This window comes from Danio rerio, chromosome 2, assembly GCF_049306965.1.
Source record: "Danio rerio strain Tuebingen ecotype United States chromosome 2, GRCz12tu, whole genome shotgun sequence".
Taxonomy (NCBI): domain Eukaryota; kingdom Metazoa; phylum Chordata; class Actinopteri; order Cypriniformes; family Danionidae; genus Danio; species Danio rerio.
In genome coordinates, this window is record NC_133177.1 from 3,937,461 (window position 1) to 3,959,781 (window position 22,321).

The 22,321-nt window shown below is 34.1% G+C and overlaps 1 protein-coding gene across 1 annotated transcript in view; it reads left to right on the forward strand.

The window, feature by feature from the left end:
- Positions 1 to 22,321, forward strand: part of egfra (epidermal growth factor receptor a (erythroblastic leukemia viral (v-erb-b) oncogene homolog, avian)) — a 124,260-nt gene that overhangs the window by 69,177 nt on the left and 32,762 nt on the right. The window contains 11 exon segments of the mRNA NM_194424.1: positions 4,942 to 5,093; positions 8,126 to 8,312; positions 9,472 to 9,606; positions 9,707 to 9,775; positions 11,863 to 11,981; positions 13,274 to 13,415; positions 16,402 to 16,518; positions 19,413 to 19,539; positions 19,740 to 19,813; positions 19,911 to 20,001; positions 21,908 to 22,107. Of these exon segments, the coding sequence (NP_919405.1) occupies positions 4,942 to 5,093; positions 8,126 to 8,312; positions 9,472 to 9,606; positions 9,707 to 9,775; positions 11,863 to 11,981; positions 13,274 to 13,415; positions 16,402 to 16,518; positions 19,413 to 19,539; positions 19,740 to 19,813; positions 19,911 to 20,001; positions 21,908 to 22,107 (1,413 nt within the window).

Below are 22,321 nucleotides of genomic sequence, written 5' to 3' on the forward strand. Positions count from 1 at the left end.
TTGACTTTATTCTTGTAATATTTAAACTTTTTTCTTGTAATATTTCGACTTTATTCTTGTAATATTTAAACTTTTTTCTTGTAATATTTCGAGTTTATTCTTGTAATAGTTTAATATTATTCTCGTAATATTTCTACTTTTTTCTCTGAATATTTTAACTTTTTTCTCGTAATATTTCGACTTTATTCGCGTAATATTTCGACTTTTTTCTCTAATTATTTTTACTTTTTTCTCATAATATTTCGACTTTATTCTCGTAATATTTAGACTTTTTTTTCATAATATTTCGACTTTTTTCTCGTAATATTTCGACTTTATTCTTGTAATATTTAAACTTTTTTCTTGTAATATTTCGACTTTATTCTTGTAATAGTTTAATATTATTCTCGTAATATTTCGACTTTTTTCTCTGAATATTTTAACATTTTTCTCGTAATATTTCGACTTTATTCGCGTAATATTTCGACTTTTTTCTCTGAATATTTTTACTTTTTTCTCGTAATATTTCGACTTTATTCTCGTAATATGTAGACTTTTTTTTCATAATATTTCGACTTTTTTCTCGTAATATTTCGACTTTATTCTTGTAATATTCTCACTTTATTCTTGTAACATTTTCTTCTTTATCTCCCAGCCCAAGTGCAATGTTATTGCAAGTTTTATATTAACAGATTTATTGCATTCGAAATCAAAACTAACAAACAAAATATCTGCATGCGACCATCAGCTCATCTGTGCAATGAATAATGATAGTAAAAGTATTGAAAGTAATTCTTTATCTCATTCAGCTCGTCTGCTGTTACATAAAATCAGACGACAGTTTCTCAAAACTAACGTCAGACCATTCATTTTTGCTTCACATTTATAAGTGATACAGTATTATTTAAAAAAAAACTGCTCATCTGCTTCCTCTTTGTTCAGATCATGGTTAAAAAGCAGTGGGTGCCTCTCATTTTAAGTAGAAAGAGAACAGACAAAGCCTATCTTTAGTTTATAACAATATATTTCTTAAAATTATGTTACTTATTTGATTAGTTGTTGGTTTTAACATGTCAATTAAGATGAGTTTAATTTCAATTTCGGAAAGAAATGTTAAGCATCAGCCTTAAAAAAGGACACCTTCCCAATTTCTGTTTAACAGGAAGAAGATTTCATTCAACACATTTCTAAACATAATAGTTTTAACAACTCATTTCTGAAAACTGATTTCCTTTATCTTCGCCATGATGACAGTAAATAGCATTCGATTAGATATTTACTAGATATTCAGCTTAAAGACATTTAAAAGCTTAACTAGGTTAAGTTCTGTTAATTAGGCAAGTCATTGTAAAGCAGTGGTTTGTTTTGTAGATAATCAAAACAAATATTGCTTAAGGGGTTAATAATATTGACCTTAAATTGTTTTTTAAAAAAAACAAAACCACTTTTTATTTTAGCCAAAATAAAACAATTAAGACTTTCGCCAGAAGAAAAAATATTATGGGAATTACTGTGAAAATTTCCTTAATTTGTCAAACTTCATTTGGGAAATATTTTGAAAAAAAGCTTCACAATAGGGTGAATAATTCTGAATTCAACTGTATAAACAGCTTATCATCGCTGAGTCATCATCTTGTATTTGTCTCGAGAGTTGTTTCATCGTTGTCACCTCCAAAATTTTGAAATGATAATTTCCGTGAAATCGCTGGGAATTCCCGTCACGCTTTGCAGCTAATCAAGCGAAGTCACTTTTGAAGACTGGATCTGTCTTCTATTACACAATAACTTAATTAAGACGTACACAATGATGCAATTACACACAGTTTCACAGTCTGATGCATCTTTATTGGCCTCATTGGGAATATCTGCTGGTGCAAAACAAGACTAATTCAGTCATCGATGCTTGAAAGCAGAGAGAATCAACAGTGACGGAGTAAATGTAGAGGTGTCTGTTTCTTAGATGAGTGCATGAGAATGTTTTGGAAGCCTTCAGAGGAGCTCTTTCTGCAGTTGGCATTATTTATGTTAGCCATTCAGAGATTCGTTCATCCAAACAACGTCATATCTCTCGGCTGAAATACTAGTATGATGCAGATTTTAGGAAATTAACAATGTGGTGACGAGTGTTTGCTAAGACCGTAGTTGCTCTGTCGCAGATCGTTCTTTTAAACCACGTTAGTTAAAATGAAAATGCTCATATGACATTCTAAATGGGTTGAGTTAACAACTTTTTTAGGGAAAATCTACATTAAATAATTTTTTGTCCAAATAGTTTAGTTTTTTGATGATGGTGTTTTATGACATGTTAAAATATTAAAAAATCGGAAACTATGAGATTAAATAATAATATCACGAGAATAAAGTCGAATTGTTTCAACAATAAAGTTTTAGTGATACGAGATTAAAGTCGTTCTCTAAATTCTCAGAATATTTCAACTTTTTTCTTGTAACATTTCAACTTTTTTCTCGTAATATTTTGACTTTATTCTCATAATTTTCTAACTTTATTCATGTAATGTTTCGACTTTATTCTTGTAACATTTCAGCTTTTTCTCGTAATATTTTGACTTTATTCTCGTAATATTCTGACTTTATTCTTGTAATATTTCAACTTTATTCTGGTAATATTTCATTGTTTTTCTCCTATTATTTAGACATTTTTCTCATAATATTTCGAATATAATTTTATAATATTTTTTCATAATATTTCAACTTTATTCTCATGACATTTAATGTTTTTATCATAATATTCTGACTTTATTCTCATATTTTTACTTTAATCTCTTATATTTTGATGTTTTTCTCATAATATTTTGACTTTTTTTCTGGATTATATTTTAACGTTTTTCTCGTAATATTTAGAAATTTTTCTCAGAATATTTTGACTTTATTCTCATAATATATTTTATTTATTCTCGTAATATTTTTTCATGATATTTAGATTTTATTCTCGTAATATTTTGACGTTTTTCCTATAATATTATTCCTATAAATTTTTCTTGTAATTTTTTTGTAATATTTCGACTTTATTCTCGAAATATTTCAAAGTTTTTCTCGTAATATTTCGACTTGATTCTCATTTTTTGACTTTATTCTGTTATATTTCAAAGTTTTTCTCGTAATATATCGACATTTTTCTTGTAATATTTCGACTTTATTCTGGTAATATTTCATTGTTTTTTGTAATATTTAGAAATTTTTCTCGTAATATTTTTGCATAATATTTTAACTTTATTCTCAAAATATTTTTCTTGTAACATTCCGACTTTATTCTCATATTTTGACTGTATTCTCGTAATATTTCGTTTTATTCTTGTTATATTTTGACTTTATTCTCATAATATTCTGACATTATTTTCATAATATGCATTTAAAGAGACAGGACACAAAAAGCAGCTACACTTTCATCTGACCCCCAAAAATATTTTTTTTAGAAGGGTATAATAAATGGTCTGATTTGTATTTTGAGCTAAAGCTTTACAGACACATTCTGGACAGTCTTAAGACTTCTGGAATATCTTATTTTACATCTTATAAAAGTGGTAAAATAGGAGCTAATATAATAATAGATTATTCTCATTGTAGTCTTTTATTTGTGTTTAATAAAGATTGTCCAGAGCATATAGGCATGAATTCAAGTGAAAACTTGTGCTTCTTCAGACTGGCGATTGCACTGTACACATGCCCTCTGTGTAATTTGTATAATTGGAACATATTTGCCTTGCAAAACGGGCTGAAATTCCACAAATGCGAAATAGACATGCAGGAGCAAGTATGTAATTATTGCTAAAGGACCTTGTTGAAAGCTTTGATTCATCAGCTTGAATACTAATGTTCACTTTACAGAATGTTCATTTTCAATTATTTAAGGTTGAGATTTTTTTATTATTATTAATGCTTAACAGGGCTGTATTTATTGAATAAAAATAAAATAATATTGTTTGTAAAATGTAAAATAACTAGCTGCCTGTTTTATTTTGATGTTTGGTTGTTTAATTGATTTTAAAGATGATTTTTTTAAGCATAATTATTCCTATTTTTATCGTAACAAAATTTTTTAATAATATTTTTATTGCATTTATACCGTGATTTGTCACATTTTGTGTTATCAATGTGGAAAATGGTAATGTTTTTGTTGGTAATGCCCTTCCAGCTGCAACCCATCACTGGAAAACATCCATACACACTCATTCACACGCAAACACTATGTACTACACTTTCCCCTGGGTGCTCCGGTTTCCCACAGTCCAAACACATGCGCTATAGGTGAATTGAGTAATACATAATTGGCCGTACTGTATGTATGTGAATGCAAGAGTGTATGGATGTTTGCCAGTGTTGGGTTGCAGCTGGAAGGGCATCCGCTACAGAAAACACATGCTGGATAAGTTGGCGGTTTATTCCACTGTGGCGACCCCGATTAATAAAGGGACTAAGCCGAAAAGAAAATGAATGAATGAGCTGGAACTGGTGTGTGTGTGTGATGTGCATGATGGGAGTTGTAGTTCATTAAAGTGGCCGATGTGTAGTTCTCCAGGGATTTGCAAATGCTTGATCACTGATGATCATGACAGTATGATCTTATTTTACATCCCTACCCAATACCTAAACCTAACTACTACCTTGCTGACTAATAACAAGCAGCTAATTAGTAGTTTATTGAGCTAAAATTCTTGGTTAATAGTGTGAATTGTACAATAATAAAAAGCGTAACGGTTTTATTAAACCACGTGTTGCACCTTAATTGTTTTAATGTTTCAGAAAAACATTTTATCTTTGTAATAATAATACACTTTATTTATTTATTTATTTTTTTGGTTTGGATTATTTATAGATCAACACATTTCGAAATGAGTAAAATTATAATTACCAAGAAAAAGTATTGTTGTACTTTTCCCCATGAGGGCCTCTCTGGGGAAATTGAATTGAATGGTTCTTTCTGTGTGTGTTTGTGTGTTTCAGTGTGTCAGGGAGCAAACAACAAACTGACTCTTCTGGGAACAGTGGAAGACCATTATCAGGTTCTGCTCAGAATGTACAGAAACTGCACTGTGGTTCTGGAGAACCTGGAAATTACACATATAACAGAGAAATATGACCTGTCCTTCCTCAAGGTATGATAAATCCTGCAATGATGATATTCCAATGCATCGTACATCATCTGTACACCATTGTTTAAGCATGTTACTATGATAAATTTAGATTGTACAGTTGAAGTCTGAATTATTAGCCCCCTTGTCAATTTTTCCCCAATTTCTGTTTGATGGAAATATTTTTTTCAACACTTTTCTAAACATAATAGCTTTAAAAACAAATTTTTAATGATGAATTTCTTTTATCTTTGCCATGATATTTTCCAACATACTAGTATACAGCTTAAAGTGACATTTTAAGGCTTAACTAGGTTAATTAGGGTAAAGTTAGGGTAAATAGGCAAGTCATTGTATAACAGTGGTTTGTTCTGAAGACAAATGAAAAATAAAATCTTGCTTTAGGGGGCTTATAATATTGTGTGTAGAGTTACTAAAGTTTGCCCTTTGCGCTTGCGTTTTTTTTTAGGTACTTCTTTGGTTTGGTGCGTCAATCTTATCAATGCTATTATTCAAAAAAAGGTAATGATTCGCACTCAATTGCTTTGTACTGTTTTTATTTTTTATTTTTCTTACATTTAATTTCCTGTGAAATTGTTTTCGAAGGTGAGGGTAAATGTCTCTTGTATAATTGGTTATGTGGGTAGAGGTGATCTTCGAGTAATTGTCAAATGTAAAAAACTTTTTTAATGTTAGCTGTCGGATTTTTATTGTATTGATGTACACTTGATTAATGATAATAGTTGATGCACTGTATCTCTGTTGAGTGAGGTCGGAAATGTGAAGATTGTTTATTGTTATTGCTGTGAAGATTATAAGTTATTGTGTGATTAATGGATAATGAAATGTGAGTGACGGTCTAACTAATTGCACATTAAAGAATTGTGTCACACACTGAGGAAGCCTTTGTGCCGAAACATCTCTTTTAATCACCCGTAAAATGTAAGAAAAATAAAAACAGTACGAAGCAATTAAGTGCGAATCATTACCCTTTTTTGGCTAATAATATTGACCTTAAAATACAATGTCCTACCCTCTCTTCATGTTTCAGTTGAGATTACGACAAACATCGAAAAAAAATTGCACATTTCAAAGCTATTCTGGGGTCCTTTAATACAGTGGTTCTCAAAGTGGGGGTCGGGACCCCCTGGGGGGACGTAGGACAGTGACAAGGGGTCGCTTGGTGATTTCCGAAGCCTGAATAAATTTTATTAAACACTTTGAATTACCATATTTTATTCAAGACCCACAGAATATAGAAGAAACAATATACAAAAGACTTAAATTTTTATAGTAAAATGTAATTAAATTAATAAAAGACTATAAAAAAACATTATATGGTTAATAGACTGTTGCATTTTTGTTTTGTCAATATGCTCATTTTTATATTTACCTATAGTTTATTTACGGTATAACCACCTTGAAAAATGGGGGTTGCGAGTCCCTGACATTGACTACGTTTACATGGACATCAGTAATCGAATTATTTGCTTTAATCTAATTAAGTGAATAATAAGACTAAGGTGTTTACACGAGGTGCTTTTTGAGTGTTACTTTCATGATCCTGTTTTACATGTTATAGCACATAATTCGATTAACGTCATTGCGTCATCACACTATCCACATTTCCTCCAGAGGTTCATGTAATTTCGGGTGTTTCATTTTTAATTTGTCGACTGCAGTTTGGCACTTCCACTTTGATTCACAAACATTTCCTGCACGCCCTCCATGACAAACGAGATATTGGATGCAACTATGAACTTCTTGAAGAGTGTTGTTTTAACGGAGGTTCATACCTCATGCTGAATGGAAGAAAAAACCTCTGCATTTCACAGTGCAGGTGTCTGTGGTCTGCACTGACTGGGGAGGTGCAAAGAGTGTCAAACAGCCGTGTGTGTGTGTGTATTGCAAAACCCGGCGAAAAGTCCTAAATGACGGTAATAGTTTGATTAAGGTGTTTCCTTGTCTGTACTGTACTTCAATAATGCGACTAAAATCAGCATACTCCACACATTTTAATTCAATATCTCATTAGTTTGATTATGACCTTAATCTGATTAATCGAATATTGCTGTTTACATGGTGGACTCTTAATCAGAGTATTGTCTTATTCGCATTAAAATCGAATTATTGGTGTCCATGTAAACAGGGTCAATGTTATTTTGGGAGTCGCGGGCTGAAAAGTTTGGGAACCCCTGCTTTAATAGAAAATAATTTTGTTGAACTATTTAAACCAACCCAGGCTCATTCTGAAAATGTAGTCCTGTGGACGTTTCTGGAGACTGTTAAATATGTCCTGGGGGGTACATATGGCAGCATTTAGTTTTTTTTGAGCGAACACTACGGAACGGTATGACGACGTTCCCTTTCGCGCTTGCCGGCTGACCGCTTACCTCCGTGTGGTGAGCTTTCCCTTCACAACCAGTTTGTCCAGTCAGCTCATCGTGTGCGTCGGCAGACTACAGATGCAGAGAGGAGAAGTTGACCATGGCGACCGGGTTCGAGTCCGGGGAAGAGCGGTTCCAGAAATCAGATAAGACAAAAACAGAATCCAAAAATAAAGTGAACGAGTTCATGACAGGGTGAGAATGTGGTAAAATCTGAAAATGCGGTAAAAAATGGGAAGTAAGTGGGTGGGCAGGCGGGTCAATCGGTAAAATTGGTTGGGTTTAGGGAAGGAGGAGGGTAGTATCAACCGACTGGCCGGTCGCACAGTCAGTCATTCAGTCAGCGGACAGCGGCCTCTGGTGGGTCCAAGTGAGAACAGCAAGGGCGCGAACGACACTCGCGAGAGACATTTGAGATGCGAAAAAGCTCACATAGCGGCCTCTCGCAGATTCACGAAGACAAAAACTGCACAAATACCTACCTCCTGGGACGTATTTTGCGGTCTCCAGAAACGTCCGCGGGACTACATTATCAGAATAAGCCTGGGTTGATTTAAACAGTTAAGTCTTTGCGATGTGATTTTATATTTATTCTGCTTTTATGTTCGCTGAACTATCCCTTTAACTAAGTTTTTATTTATTGGTATTTTGTATTGTTCCTGACTTTAGAGCATCCAGGAAGTTGGTGGCTATGTTCTTATCGCGGTCAATACGGTTTCCAAAATCCCTCTGGAGAACCTGCGCATCATTCGCGGACACTCACTTTATGAAGACAAATTTGCCTTGGCCGTCCTGGTGAACTATAACAACAGCATCGAACAAGGCGTAAAAGAGTTGCCGCTGACTAGTTTAACTGGTATGTGTGTTTATATAAAACTGATCTCTGTGTATTTTTTTACTTCTTCTTCATCTGCTGCTAAATGAAAATAACACATGCTCCTGGCTATCCTTTATTTGCTCCTGGACATTCACTGAGTTGTTGTAAAGTCACTCCATTGATATTCTGGCGGTGTGCTTTGGGTCATTGTCCTGCTGGAAGATGAACCGTCGCCCCAGTCTGAGGTTAAGAGTACTCTGCAGCAGGTCTTCATTCAGGATGTCTCTGTACATTGCTGCATTCATCTTTCCCTCTATCCTGACTAGTCTTCCAGTTCCTGCTGCTGAAAAACATCCCCACAGCATGATGCTGCCACCACTATGCTTCACTGTAGGGATGGTATTAGCCTGGTGATGAGCGCTGCCTGGTTTTCTCCAAACTTAACGCCTGGCGTTCACTCCAAAGATTTTAATTTGAGTCTCATCAGAGCAGAGAGTTTAGTTTCTTATCGTCTGAGAGTCCTTCAGATGCCTTTTGGTAAACTCCAGGCGGGGAGCGGCTTCTGTGCTCTTAGTCCCTTTATTTATCAGGTGTGGCCACAGCAGAATGAACCGCCAACTTATCTAGCATATGTTTCACTCAGCGGATGCCCTTACAGCTGCAACCCAGTACTGGGAAACATCCATACACACTCATTCACACACACACACACACACACACACATATTCATACACTATGGCCAGTTTACTTTTTTCAAATTACCTATAGCGCATGTCTTTGGACTGTAGGGGAAACCGGAGAAAACCCACGCCAACACGGGGAGAACTGCAAACCTTCAAACTTCCATACTCAAACCAGCCACCTTTTTGCTGTGATGCGACAGTGTCAACCACTGAACCACAGTGTCACCTATCCATCAACTAATCGATTATCAAAATAAACAGTTGCAGGCCTAGAGAACATAAGCAAACGGAGCCCAGGGCACATATTTCACTGTTCTCAAAAGTGTAGCCCTGGGCACATATCTCCAAGGAGCCTAGGTTTTCTTTTGCACATCTGTTATCTTAGAGAGAAAAACATTAATTCCTATGCCCATCGCTGAACATTATATTTGGAAAATACTAATAGATCTGTAATTCAAATGTCGCTCTCAGTCAAGTCGGTCGTCTGTCAATGCATTGTTCATTTTTCATTTTAGAAATACTGAAGGGTGGAGTCAGATTTAACATGAACAACCATTTATGTAACGTGGGGACCATCGAGTGGGCCGACATCCTGAACATGAAGAGCCTGCCTACAATCGTGAGCCATAATATAAGCTATGGAAAAAACTGTACGTCCCTTAAGATTCTATATATGCATGCATGCAGTATATTAATTAGCATTAAAAACTGTACGTTTTGAATAAGAATGTTCTGCTTTACCTCCATCAGGTGGAAAGTGCGATCCAAGCTGTTTCAATGGCTCCTGCTGGGGCACCGGACCCGACAAATGCCAGAGAAGTAAGTACTTCCAAGCATTTCGTTACTTCTCTATTGAATTTTTATGTATTTCAACTTAAAAATAGTCCAAACCCGCCATATAGAAGTGTTTATGAATAAAGCTTTAATGAAACAAAGCCACAGAAGTGACTGAATTTTGCCCCTTTAAGCTATATATAGTCTACAAAAGCATTGTTATACAATAACTTAAACCTAATTACCCTAACCTGCCTAGTTAACCTAATTAACCTAGTTAAACCTGTAAATGTCACTTTAAGCTGTATAGAAGTGTCTTGAAAAATATCTAGTCAAATATTATTTACTGTCATCATGGCAAAGATAAAATAAATCAGTTAATAGAGATAATGAAAAAATCTGCTCTCCGTTAAACAGAAATTGAGGAAAAAAATAAACAGGGGGGCTAATAATTCTGACTTCAACTGTGTGTGTATATATATATATATATATATGATAATGATACAAGGCTACTACTGAAGGATACTCTTAATTAAAGCATTTATCAATGCCCCTTTTTACAAGATGTAAAATACGTCTCTGATGTGCCTAAAGTGTGCAAAAAATCTAAAGAATTTTATTCCATTTAAGTGAAGTTTATTTATAAACTAATTTCGAGAGGATCACATGCTTATGATTGAACACGGCTTGTCCCGCACTAGCTAACACATGATTCACCAATTAGATGATCCCAAACTCGCTATAAACAACCTAAAGAAAAAAAGTTTTATACAGATATTTTTCAAGACACTTCTATACAGCTTAAAGTGACGTTTAAAGGCTTAACTAGGTAAATTAGGTTAACTGGGCATGTTAGGTTAATTAGGCAAGTTATTGTTCAATGATGGTTTGTTCTATAGACTGCAGTTCTATAGAAAATATAGTTTAAAGGGGCTAATAATTTTGACCTTAAAATGTTTTTTAAAAAATTAAAAACTGCTTTTATTCTAGATGAAGTAAAACAAATAAGACATTCTCCAGAAGAAAAAAATATTATCAGACATACTGTTAAAATTTTCTTGCTCTGTGAAACATCATTTGGGAAATATTTAAAAAAGAAATCATTTATTTCCTTCTTGGCTTAGTCCCTTTATTCATCAGGCATTACCACAGCGGAATAAACCACCAACTTATCCAGCATATGTTTTACTCAGCGCATGCCCTTCCAGCTGCAACCCAGTACTGAGAAACACCCATACACACTTTTTCACACTCACACACTATGGCCAATTTAGCTTATTCAATTCACCTATAGCGCATGTCTTTGGACTGTGGGGGAAACCGGAGCACACGGAGGACACCCACGCCAACACAGGGAGAACATGCAAACTCCACACAGAAATACCAACTGACCCAGCCGGGCGGGCTCGAACCAGCAATCTTTTTGCTTTGGGGTGATTGTGCTAGCCACTGCGCCATCCTGGCACCCATTTATATATTTATATTATATATTTTCCCAGCATTATTACTGTGGTATGTAGTGTCAAATCATATGCTGATTTCATGATTACGAAACATTTCTAATTATTATTAAAAATTTTTACAAATTTTGTCATTTAGAGCATTAAAAAAAATAAAAAGGTAGCCTTGTCTTCACTCTGTTACCGGTCATTTCCGACAATTTGGCTGAAATGAGATTCACTTGTTTTTTTAGTTAATTCTTTTCATGCTATTCATTCTAAATTATATTCAGAAAAAAACTATTATTATGTTGAAAATGTCAGTAAATGTCTGTAAAAACCATGACTGAAACATTAATAATTAACATTAGACACTTTAACCAGTTTTAAGTATAAAAATGCATTTGATGTGGACCCTAAATTCCCATTTGTGTCAGCACACAATAGCATTGCAAAAAAAAAGAGTTCTGAAGGAACACTATTGGATTACTCTAAAAATATTTCTTCTGATTTGTAAGTAGTGTTTTTGTGCTCTTAAGTTTATTTAGTTGATCTTTGACTCACATTTTGCAACTGCTGTAAAAGCTACTTGACCCCTTGAGGACTGTTTTAAAAACTCTTCAGATGAATATTGAATTGTTGCTGCAATGTTGCATTGTGTAATGTTTTTTTTTTTCTTGTGTGTGAATTTAGTGACGAAAGTGATCTGTGCGGAGCAATGTTCAGGGAGGTGTAAAGGACCCAGACCCATTGACTGCTGTAATGAACACTGTGCTGCTGGATGCACTGGACCCAGACCTACAGACTGTCTGGTGAGAAACACACACACACACACACACACACACACACAATATGCTGCTCTTTTGTATTTGAATTTGTATATTATTATTATTATTATTAATAATAATAATAATAATAATAATAATAATAATAATAATAATAATAATAATAATAATAATAATTTGATGCTTCATCAAACATTGGTCTCTTTTGAGGAAGTGTCTATGTGGACACAACAATATGGACATGATTGAAAAAAATCTTTGTGGTTGTAAAAAAGTGACATTTTTACTATTAAAAATACCTGCCATAAGAAATAAATAATTAAACAAAATTAAATGAAAAACTAAACTAAATGAAAAATTAAACAAAAAACGAAAAGAAAAATGAAACAAACAGCAAAATAAAAAAACAAAAAACTGAATGAAATGAAACAAAAAAGTAACAAAACAAAAATTTAACCGAAACAAAAAACAAAACATAAAATGAAACTAAATGAAATGAAAAACTAAACTAAAAAAAAAAAAAAAAAAAAAAACTAATAGAAAAATTAACGGACAACAAAATAAAAAAATTAAAAATTAAACAAAACGAGAAATGAAATGAAAAACAAAACTTAACTAAAAATTAAACAAAATTAAATGAAAAACTAAACAAAAACTGAATGAAATTAAACAAAAACTGTAACAAAACAAAAAATGAACCGAAGCAAAAAAACAAAACATAAAATTAAACTAAATGAAATGAAAAACTAAACTAAATGAAAAATGAAGCGAAAGCAAAACGAAAAATGAAATTAAAAGATTAAACGAAATAGGAAATGAAATGAAAAACTAAACTAAAGATGAAACAAAATTAAATGACAATCGGAAACAAAAAAACTGAATGAAATGAAACAAAAAATTAACCGAAACAAAAAAACTAAACAAAACCAAAATTTTAATGAAATTAAATGAAAAACTAAACTAAGTGAAAAATAAAACGAAAAAATTAAACAAAAAAACTGAATGAAATGAAACAAAAAAAAATGTACAAAACAAAAAACTAAACAAAATGGAAAAATTAAACAAAACTAAATTAAATGAAGCAAAACAGGAAACAAAAAAACAAAACAAAATAAAACAAAAAAAAGAAACAAAAGCTACATAAAATATTTAACTAAACTAAATGAAAATGAAATGAAACAAAAAATGGGACAAAACAAAAAACAAGCCGAACGTGAAAGTCTCCTTTATAACAGTGAAGCTTTCATTCACAGCTGCATCAGGGCTGCGTTCAGATTACTGTGCTCATGTGAAATGCTGTGTGTGTTTGTGTCCTGCAGGCCTGTAAGGACTTCCAGGATGAAGGGACATGTAAGGACGCATGTCCGCGGCTCATGCTCTACGACCCAAACACACACCAGCTCGCGCCAAACCCATATGGGAAGTACAGCTTTGGGGCGACGTGCATCAAGACATGCCCACGTAAGTCTTTTATGTGAATTTGTGCTGTTCCAGAGTTTCTACAAGGGCTTACTTTTTTACAAAATCTAAATTATAGGCCTAAATTTAGAAGCTGCGACTATTTTTTTCTCTTCTTATTGTCACCCAGATCTTAGAGAAACAGAATATTAAATGAGAAAACAGTGGGCGTGTCCTAGTTTTTAAACTGCGAGCTGATTGGATGTAGTAAAGTAGGCATTTCATTCAGAAAGATGGAGAAAAGAGCTTGGGGGGAGTTATTACAGCCTAACAGACTCCTCCTCCATCTCTGTTGTCAAAACTGACAGCTGGAGGGGCGTGGTTAAGTATGTTAGCCACACCCTATACCCCCAGACAGACCTAATCTGAGAATTTAACTGAAAACAAACAAAGTGCTTTTTCAGATTTTAATTAGAAGCTGCGTCCCAAATGGCACACTATACACTATGCACTCATGCACTATGTACTTATGCACTTACACACTCAACAGGATAGTACATGTATGTAGTGTTGTCCCAAATGGCACACTAATGTTTTTTTACTAAACGGAAATTCAAACCGTTTCCCTGATGACGTTTGACGGTTGCCAAATCAGTGAAATAAACGACCGAATTATCAAATATTACCTATCGTGAGTATTGCCGCATTCACCATCGGGAGGCGATATAATCACTCTCGTAGGAGAAATTTGCTTTCTCCATCCAAAATAAATAAAGTTATCCAACATGTGCGTCCGATAGCTCCGCCCCTTCCGCTACGTAAGCAAACCTGCGGTCGTTGAGTGCGTGAAGTGTCCATCATTACACACTTCATTTTAGCGGCTGAATGATTGCATCATCCGGGTAATTAAAGTGCACTTATTATTTTAAGATTTTTCAGTATGAACACACTACTTACACTATTTATACTACAAAATGGCGTAGAATAGTGCATAAGTATGCGATTTGGGACGCAGCTTTAGATTACAAGGGCAAACTATTTTTCTTAACAACATGCACAGATGAACTGTTCAGCACAAAACTAGCAATGTGAGCGAACATAATCAATAAGATTAGTTTTGATTTCATGTAGACTTTAAAGTCTAGAATTTAATAAAGAATTGGAATAAGTTAAGGTGACGTAGATACACGTTTCATACATTTACTATAATTAACTCTAAAATTTAACCAGATTCTAAACCCAACCATATAGTAAGTACATGTCATTGATTAATGTTACTCAGTAGTTAAATGAATAGTTAGACTGTAACTACGTCACCTTAAATTAAAATGTCATCAAAAATTTCATTTGCTGGAACAAATAAAATAAATAACTATGTTGTTGTTTTTAGTGTTGTGTTGGGTAAGTAATTAATTACTAATTGCTTCATTAAAATTATTTGTACAATTGCTAGTTGTTAATTATTATTAAATTATTTAATAGTAATTGAATTAATTGACTCAATTAATTATTTAGAATGCCAATAAATATCAATGCATAAATACAACTTAATATGTGAATTATTTTAATTTGAGTCAAACATTGATTGAACTTTTTTCAAAGTTAAAGTAAACTTTTATTTCATTTTAAAGAATCTTTTTCATTTTCTGTTGGTCTTAGTACACGATGTAACCACAGAAGAGTCGGGCTTTAAATAGGAAAATTATTGAAGGTAATGGGATAGTACGATTCTAAGGGCCCAAGCACTTTAGGGACCCCAGGAGTTACAATTAGGAGGCCCCTAATACCCCCTGCCAACTTCAATCAAGTGTGTTAGGTGTAGTCAAAAATATTGATATTTCGATACATATCGATTCTGAAATATTTGAAATGATACGATTTTGCTGTTGGTTAGTATCGATTGTATTGATTTATGTGTTTTTGCTTTTTAAATATGCTAATGGTCCAATTCAATTCAATGATCTATGCTAAGCTAAGCTAAAAATACTCCCACCAGACACAGAGATTGGCTGAATCGACTGCAAAATAGTAAAACTCAACTGTTTACCTCTAGCAGATTTGTAATACGAGCCTATTTCCGAATAGATACTGTTCTTTTAAGGTCATTCAGAGTTCAAATTCAATCAAGTGTGTTAAGTGTTGTCAAAAATATTGATATTTCCATACATATCGATACTGAAATATTTAAAACGATACGACTTTGATGTTGGTTAATATTGATGGTGTTGATTTATGTGTTTTTGCCTTTAAAATATATCTTTTTGAGCAAGATGCTAATGGTCTAATCTGATTCAATGATCTATGCTAAGCTAAGCTAAATCAGTTGATTGGCTGAATGGATTGAAAGATGGTAAAATGCAAGCAGTTTACCTCTAGCAGACTTGTATTATGAGCCTATTTCTAAGTAGATAATGTTCCTTTAATGTCATTCAGAGGGTCGCTGCTAAGGGAGGCAAAGCTAGGATGATTCCAAGGGCTAACAAGGCCTCGCGCCCTTTTCTTTCGTTCGCGAAACAAACCCACCACCTAGCTCCGGGATCTCCCCAGCCCAAACCCGCCATCCCCGCTTCGGCACTATTCGGTTCACGATTTTTGCCTTTTACATTTCTCTTTTTGAGCAAGATGCTAATGGTCTAATCTGATTCAATGATCTATGCTAAGCTAAGCTAAAAGTACAGATTGCCTGAATTGATTGAAAATAGTAAAGCTCAACTGTTTACCTCTAGAAATGCTGTAAAATAAATCTATTTCCCCCAAAGAAGTGAATATTTCTTTTTTTTTTAGTCTTAAGACTGACCTAGTAAGACCTGCAGAAACTCTGTGTTCCAGCAGCTCGTGGATTCTGGAGATTAATCTTTCAGGGAAATGGGGTTAAAATATAAATGACTCTGTCCAGCTAAAGAGAGCGAGTCTGCATCTGTTGATCTGTTGCTCAACTCTGGTTTCTGAATAACGTTTCTCCATGACCTGAAGATTAGACACAAGCACCAGTTATTTAGCTTTGACTGGTTGTGGTTAATGGTGTTTTTTTGTCTGTTTTTTTCCTCAGACAACTATGTGGTGACGGATCACGGGGCCTGTGTGAGAACATGCAGCCCTGGCACCTATGAAGTGGATGAGGGTGGAGTTCGCAAATGTAAGAGGTGTGAAGGCCTGTGTCCAAAAGGTACAACTCAGACTGATTTTTGTTTCATTTCTAGTTTGACAAACGTAATGCGATTGCTTTTAGTTGTTTTAGTGGTATACAGGGTGTCCGCTGGGTCTAAAAAAGTATTGAAAGTCCATAAATCAGGGTGTAGAAATTTAAGGCCCTTAAGAAGTATTAAAAAGTCTTAAATGCTATTTTGCAAAGCATTCAATTTAATATTATTTTTGATTATGCAGGATATGGTAAAATTCACCTGAATTAAATCTGCGAATATCAGCATGCAGTGTTGTTTATGAAATCAGTGAAATCCTGCTAGATTTGACATCTTGCTGCTTTGTTTACCCCAGTAACCAAGACACCACCATAATTTCTGCAGTTCTATATGCACAAACCCGCTGAATTAGCTAGATTTGATAGATTGTTATTCAGTATATGAATAATGTTTTAGTTTGGGATTAGTTTCTTGCATTAATATTTAGTAAATATACTGTAAGTTAAAATCTCGCCAGTGTTTCCGTTTGAAAAGTGGTTATAAGGTCTTCAAATGTATGGAAAGAGTCTTAAAAGGGTCTTAAAAGGTATTGAACTTCACTCTCTGATTTCTGTATATACTCTAGTATAACAATACTTCTACTCTTTATTTGTATTACTAAATTAAATCAATATTCACATGTATCCTGATGAAATAATAAAATGCCTAAAATTAGTGCTATGCTATAGTTCTATATAGAAACTATATAGAACTATAGCATAGAAACTCTTCTTTGGGTGTCATAATCAAGTGTCTTTGCAATAATATTACACAGCGCTGTTACCTACATTGTAAAAAGATGCAGTGAAATGTACAGTATTGCTGGCCATTTTGGTTAATAAGCAGACTTGTAAAACAAGCCTATATCCTAATAAAGATGGAACATTCCTTTAAGGTCATTCAGAGTACAAATTCAATTAAGTATGTTCGAGTGCTGTCAGAAATGAAAGTGTTTTGATACATAGTGATACTTAAATATTAAAACGTTTCAATTTTGCTGTTGTTAGTATCGACAGTATTGATTAATGTGTTTTTGCCTTTTAAATCTCCCTATAAAATGAATGTAGGTAATCTCCCTGAGAGTAATTGGAGTTTTAGCTGACAAGAAAAAAAAATATGTCGAAAACATTGATGTAGGAACTGTTGTGCTAAACATTTACCCTAAAGATGTTTCAGCGAGCAGTTAAAATTAGGATAACACTTTTGTCCGTAATGTATGAGTGTGAGTTAGTGTGTATGGATGTTTCCCAGAGATGGGTTGCGGCTGGAAGGGCATTCGCTGCGTAAAAACGTACTGGATGAGTTGGCGGTTCATTCCGCTGTGGCGACCACAGATTAATAAAGGGACTAAGCTGAAAAGAAAATTTATGAATGAATGACTTTTGTTTTTATTAGAAAATAGCATAAGATTGGAAAAAATTTTAAAATGTTTTTTAAAAAAATCTACAATTTTTTACTTTTAATGTTGTGGAACTTTTTCCTCGTGGTATCCAAAAAAGGATCGAATATTGATATTTTTTCATGGTATCATACCAAAGTTAGAAATTTTATTATTGTGACAACACTAGAGTGTTCAGTGGTTTACACTTTAAACAAAACGAAACACAAGCAAAAAAAATAAATGAAATAAAAAAAACAAATGAAACAAAACAAAATGCTAATTAAATTAAATACAAACAAAACAAAACACATGCGAAAAATAAAAAAAGAAATGAAACAATCAAAAACAAAACAAAAAATCTAAAAGCAAGAATAAGAACAAGAATATATGACGGACATTTTCAGAAAAATGAGATTCGTAAAGAATCAAAATGGCATTGATTATCGATATTTTTAAAGGTATTGTATCAAAATTAGAAATTCCAGGATCGTGACAACGCTAGAGTGTTCAGTGTTTTACAGGTAGTGGAACTGTTAAATGTATGAGTTATTTCATGGCTAATTCTTCACAACAGAGCTGGAGTTAATATGTAAAGCACCAGCACAAGTAAAAAAAACAAACAAGCTAAACAAAATGTAACACAAGGAAAAACAAACAAAATGAAACAAAACAAACAAAAAAAGTGAAAAACAAATTAAACATAAAAAACTAAACACAAGCTAAAAACAAAGAAAGAAAACAAAAACAAACTAACTGAAACAAGCAAAAGCAAACACAAACAAACTAAAAGAAACACAAGCAAAAACAAACAAAACAAGACAAAACACAAGCAAAAAACACACAAATAAAAAGCAACAAAACACAAATAGAAAACAAACAAAATGGATAAAAAAAACTAATAAAATGAAACAAAGAAGAAACCAAAAAACAAAACAAAACAAAACAAATAAAAACAGACGGAGATCAAACAAACGGACAAAAAACAAATAAAATGGAACAAACAAAAAAGAAATGAAAAACAAAACAAAAAAACAGACGGAAATCAAACAAACGGACCAAAAATTAATAAATTGAAACAAAAAAAAAAGAAAAAAAAAAAGAAAAAAGAAAAACAGACGGAAATCAAACACAACTGACAAAAAACGAACAAAATTAAACAAACAAAAAAAGAAAAAAGGAAAAAACAAAACAAAAAACAAGACAAAAAAATCAAAAAGCAAAAATCTAAACAAGTATATGTGACCCTGGTCCACAAAACCAGTCATACAAGTAATTTTCGGAAAATAAGATCCGCGCATTATCTTAATGAGATTACTGAAATTTGTGCAGTATAGTAAATGGTATTGAATATCAATATTTTTAAGGGGTACCCTATCGAAGGTAGAAATTCCAATATTATGACAATAATAGAGTGATTTACAGGTAGCCGAATGTTGAATGTATGATTGTCCTCAGATCTAATTCGTCACTACAGGAGTTAATATGTGTGTTTCTTTCCAGTGTGTAATGGGTTGGGAATGGGGCCTTTAGCCAATGTCCTGTCAATCAATGCCACCAACATCGACTCCTTTGAGAACTGCACTAAAATCAGCGGCAATGTTGCCATCCTCAGCACCACATTCAGAGGGTGAGGAAGAGCATTTACACTTTCTGATATCAGTTCATGCTTAGTGTCCTGCCATCTACAAGTATCTTTTGAATATTAGTTGCTCAGTATCTTTTACTAGTCATGATTAAGCCAATTTTTTGATGTCTTCCTCACTTTGGTGACTGTTGGGATCTGTTAATCATTTGTTATAAGAATATTTATTTCTTTATACATAACAGTGACCCACATACTAACACTTCAGGACTGGATCCAGCAAAGCTCAGTGTATTGAGTACTGTCAAAGAAATCACTGGTGAGAATCTTGTGCAGGTTTTGAAATGAAACAGTAAATTTAGCCGTTCCATGTTCATAAACGTCTCTAAAGATCTTCCTCTTGTCTCGACTCAAAGGTTACCTGATGATTCAGCTGTGGCCGGAGAGCATGCAGTCCCTTAGTGCCTTCGAAAACCTTGAGGTCATCCGAGGACGGACAAAAACACAGTGAGCTTCAAAATAAATAAATAAATAAATAAATAACAGGGCTTGACTTTAACTTGTTTGATCGCCAGCCACTGTGGCTAGTAGTTTTCCACCTTTACTAGCCACTCAACTTTTTTACTAGCCACAATTTTGTTGTTGGGAAAATATATTTAAAATGCTTTAATTTGTCTTTGGCATGAGTTGCGGCATGCTAAAATTACCATTTGTGTTTTTTCCACTTGCCATCTCGTTCATTTAACTGCTTTTTTATGAGCTTACTCAATGAGCATGAGCAAATGGGTTATTCATTCATTCATTCATTTTCTTGTCGGCTTAGTCCCTTTATTAATGCAGGGTCACCACAGCGGAATGAACCACCAACTTATCCAGCAAGTTTTTAAGCAGCGGATGCCCTTCCAGCCGCAACCCATCTCTGGGAAACATGCACACACACATAGACTACGGACAATTTAGCCTACCCAATTCACCTGTACCGCATGTCTTTGGACTGTGGGGGAAACCGGAGCACCAAGAGGAAACCCGCAGTGAGAACATGCAAACTCCACACAGAAACGCCAACTGAGCCAAGGCTCGAACCAGCGACCCAGCGACAATCTTGCTGTGAGGCGACAGCACTACCTACTGCGCCACTGCTTCGCCCAAATGGGTTATGCCTAAAAAATAATAAAAAAGTGTTGCATTGCAATTAGTTTTCTTTCATGGGACTTTTCAGGCCTCAACACAATAAGGATTTACCTTTTGTTTCTCTGGCCACACCATACTAATCATTTCCTTGCCACAAATTTTAAATGATGTGTCAAAATAAGCAAAATGCTGCCGTATACACACACTTTTTATTTAACAAAACAGCTTGCATTGAAAAAATACATATGCTCACGCATCTAAAACTATGCACAGTGATCTGTTCTGGCTCATGATCCCAGGTCACCAGTTAACTATGCATGCAGCAACATATTAAAGCAGTATTATTGTAAAGGATAATTATTAAACTATATTGACAAATATAACAGCAAGCAAAAGAAAGCGGGTAAAAAACATTCTGTGTCCGATAATGGAAGGATGATGCAGCACACACGGTTAATGCCAATTAATAATCTGTTCAAAGTATGGTTAAAAAGCTGGTCGTGCCGCTTCTCGATTCTAAGATCACATTTGTACGCATATAGACAAACAGTCACAAACTAACAGTTTAATCTGTCGTGACAATGAGCCAGCACTGGCAATTTAAAAATAAGTTTCAGCCAGACGAAGTGGGAGTGGCTGTCTAACCCGCTAGAGCTTAAATCTACCTGCTTTTGGTGGGTTGGCGGTTGTTAATGTAAAGCCCGGAATAAGAGTACTCAAAATTGCTCTTTTAAGTATTATAGAACACATAAAACATGTCAAGGTGGCTCAGTGGTTAGCACTGTCGCCTCACAGCAAGAAGGTCACTGGTTTGAGTCCCAGCTGGGTCAGTTGGCATTTCTGTGTGGAGTTTGCATGTTCTCCAGGTGCTCCGGTTTCCCCAACAAGTCCAAAGACATGCGCTATTGGTGAATTGAATAAGCTAAATTTGCCGTGGTATTTACCAAGCCATTGAACTATACAAACTATATAAGAGTCTATAAGAACAAAAGAGTTTATAAAAACAAGAGATAATGGAAAACTGTTCAGAAAGCAGATTTTATTTTTGCACTGATAACCCTGTTTACATGTGATTGAATGAAAAAAAAATGCATCTTAATATCAGGTTAATACAGGGACTTACAAATTACGACACGTGTGCTAGATTTTTTAAGATACAACACAACAAAAAACTTTTTTATTGCTGCAGTGAATTTTTCCTAGATTGATGCTCCTAAAATGAATCGCTTTGTTGAGTGTGTTTTGAATTTAAAGTTGAGTGTGTTTTGCTCTGTTTCCACAGAGGAACGTACAGCTTTGCTGTCACCAAGACGGCCATCACTCATTTAGGCATGCGTTCTCTGAGGGAGATCAGTGACGGGGACGTGTCCATCGTTAAGAATAAGAATCTCTGCTACAGCAGCCCTGAACACTGGAAACGCCTCTTCAAGTCCAAACAACAGTCGGTCAAAATGATTGAAAATATGGATGCTGCCACCTGCGGTAATACATTTGCAGGATAATGTCTGTCAAAGAAGATTTTGAATACAAAAGAATTTGCTACAAACCTGATACCTTTTTATGGAGTCAATCTAGGGCCATATATACTTGCAAAATTAAAAGAAAGTTTTGCAAACAAAAAATAAAGTATTGAGCAAAAAATAAATGAATAAATGCAAGTCTCCAAAAATAGCAAAGCGAAAAATTATTTTTGAGA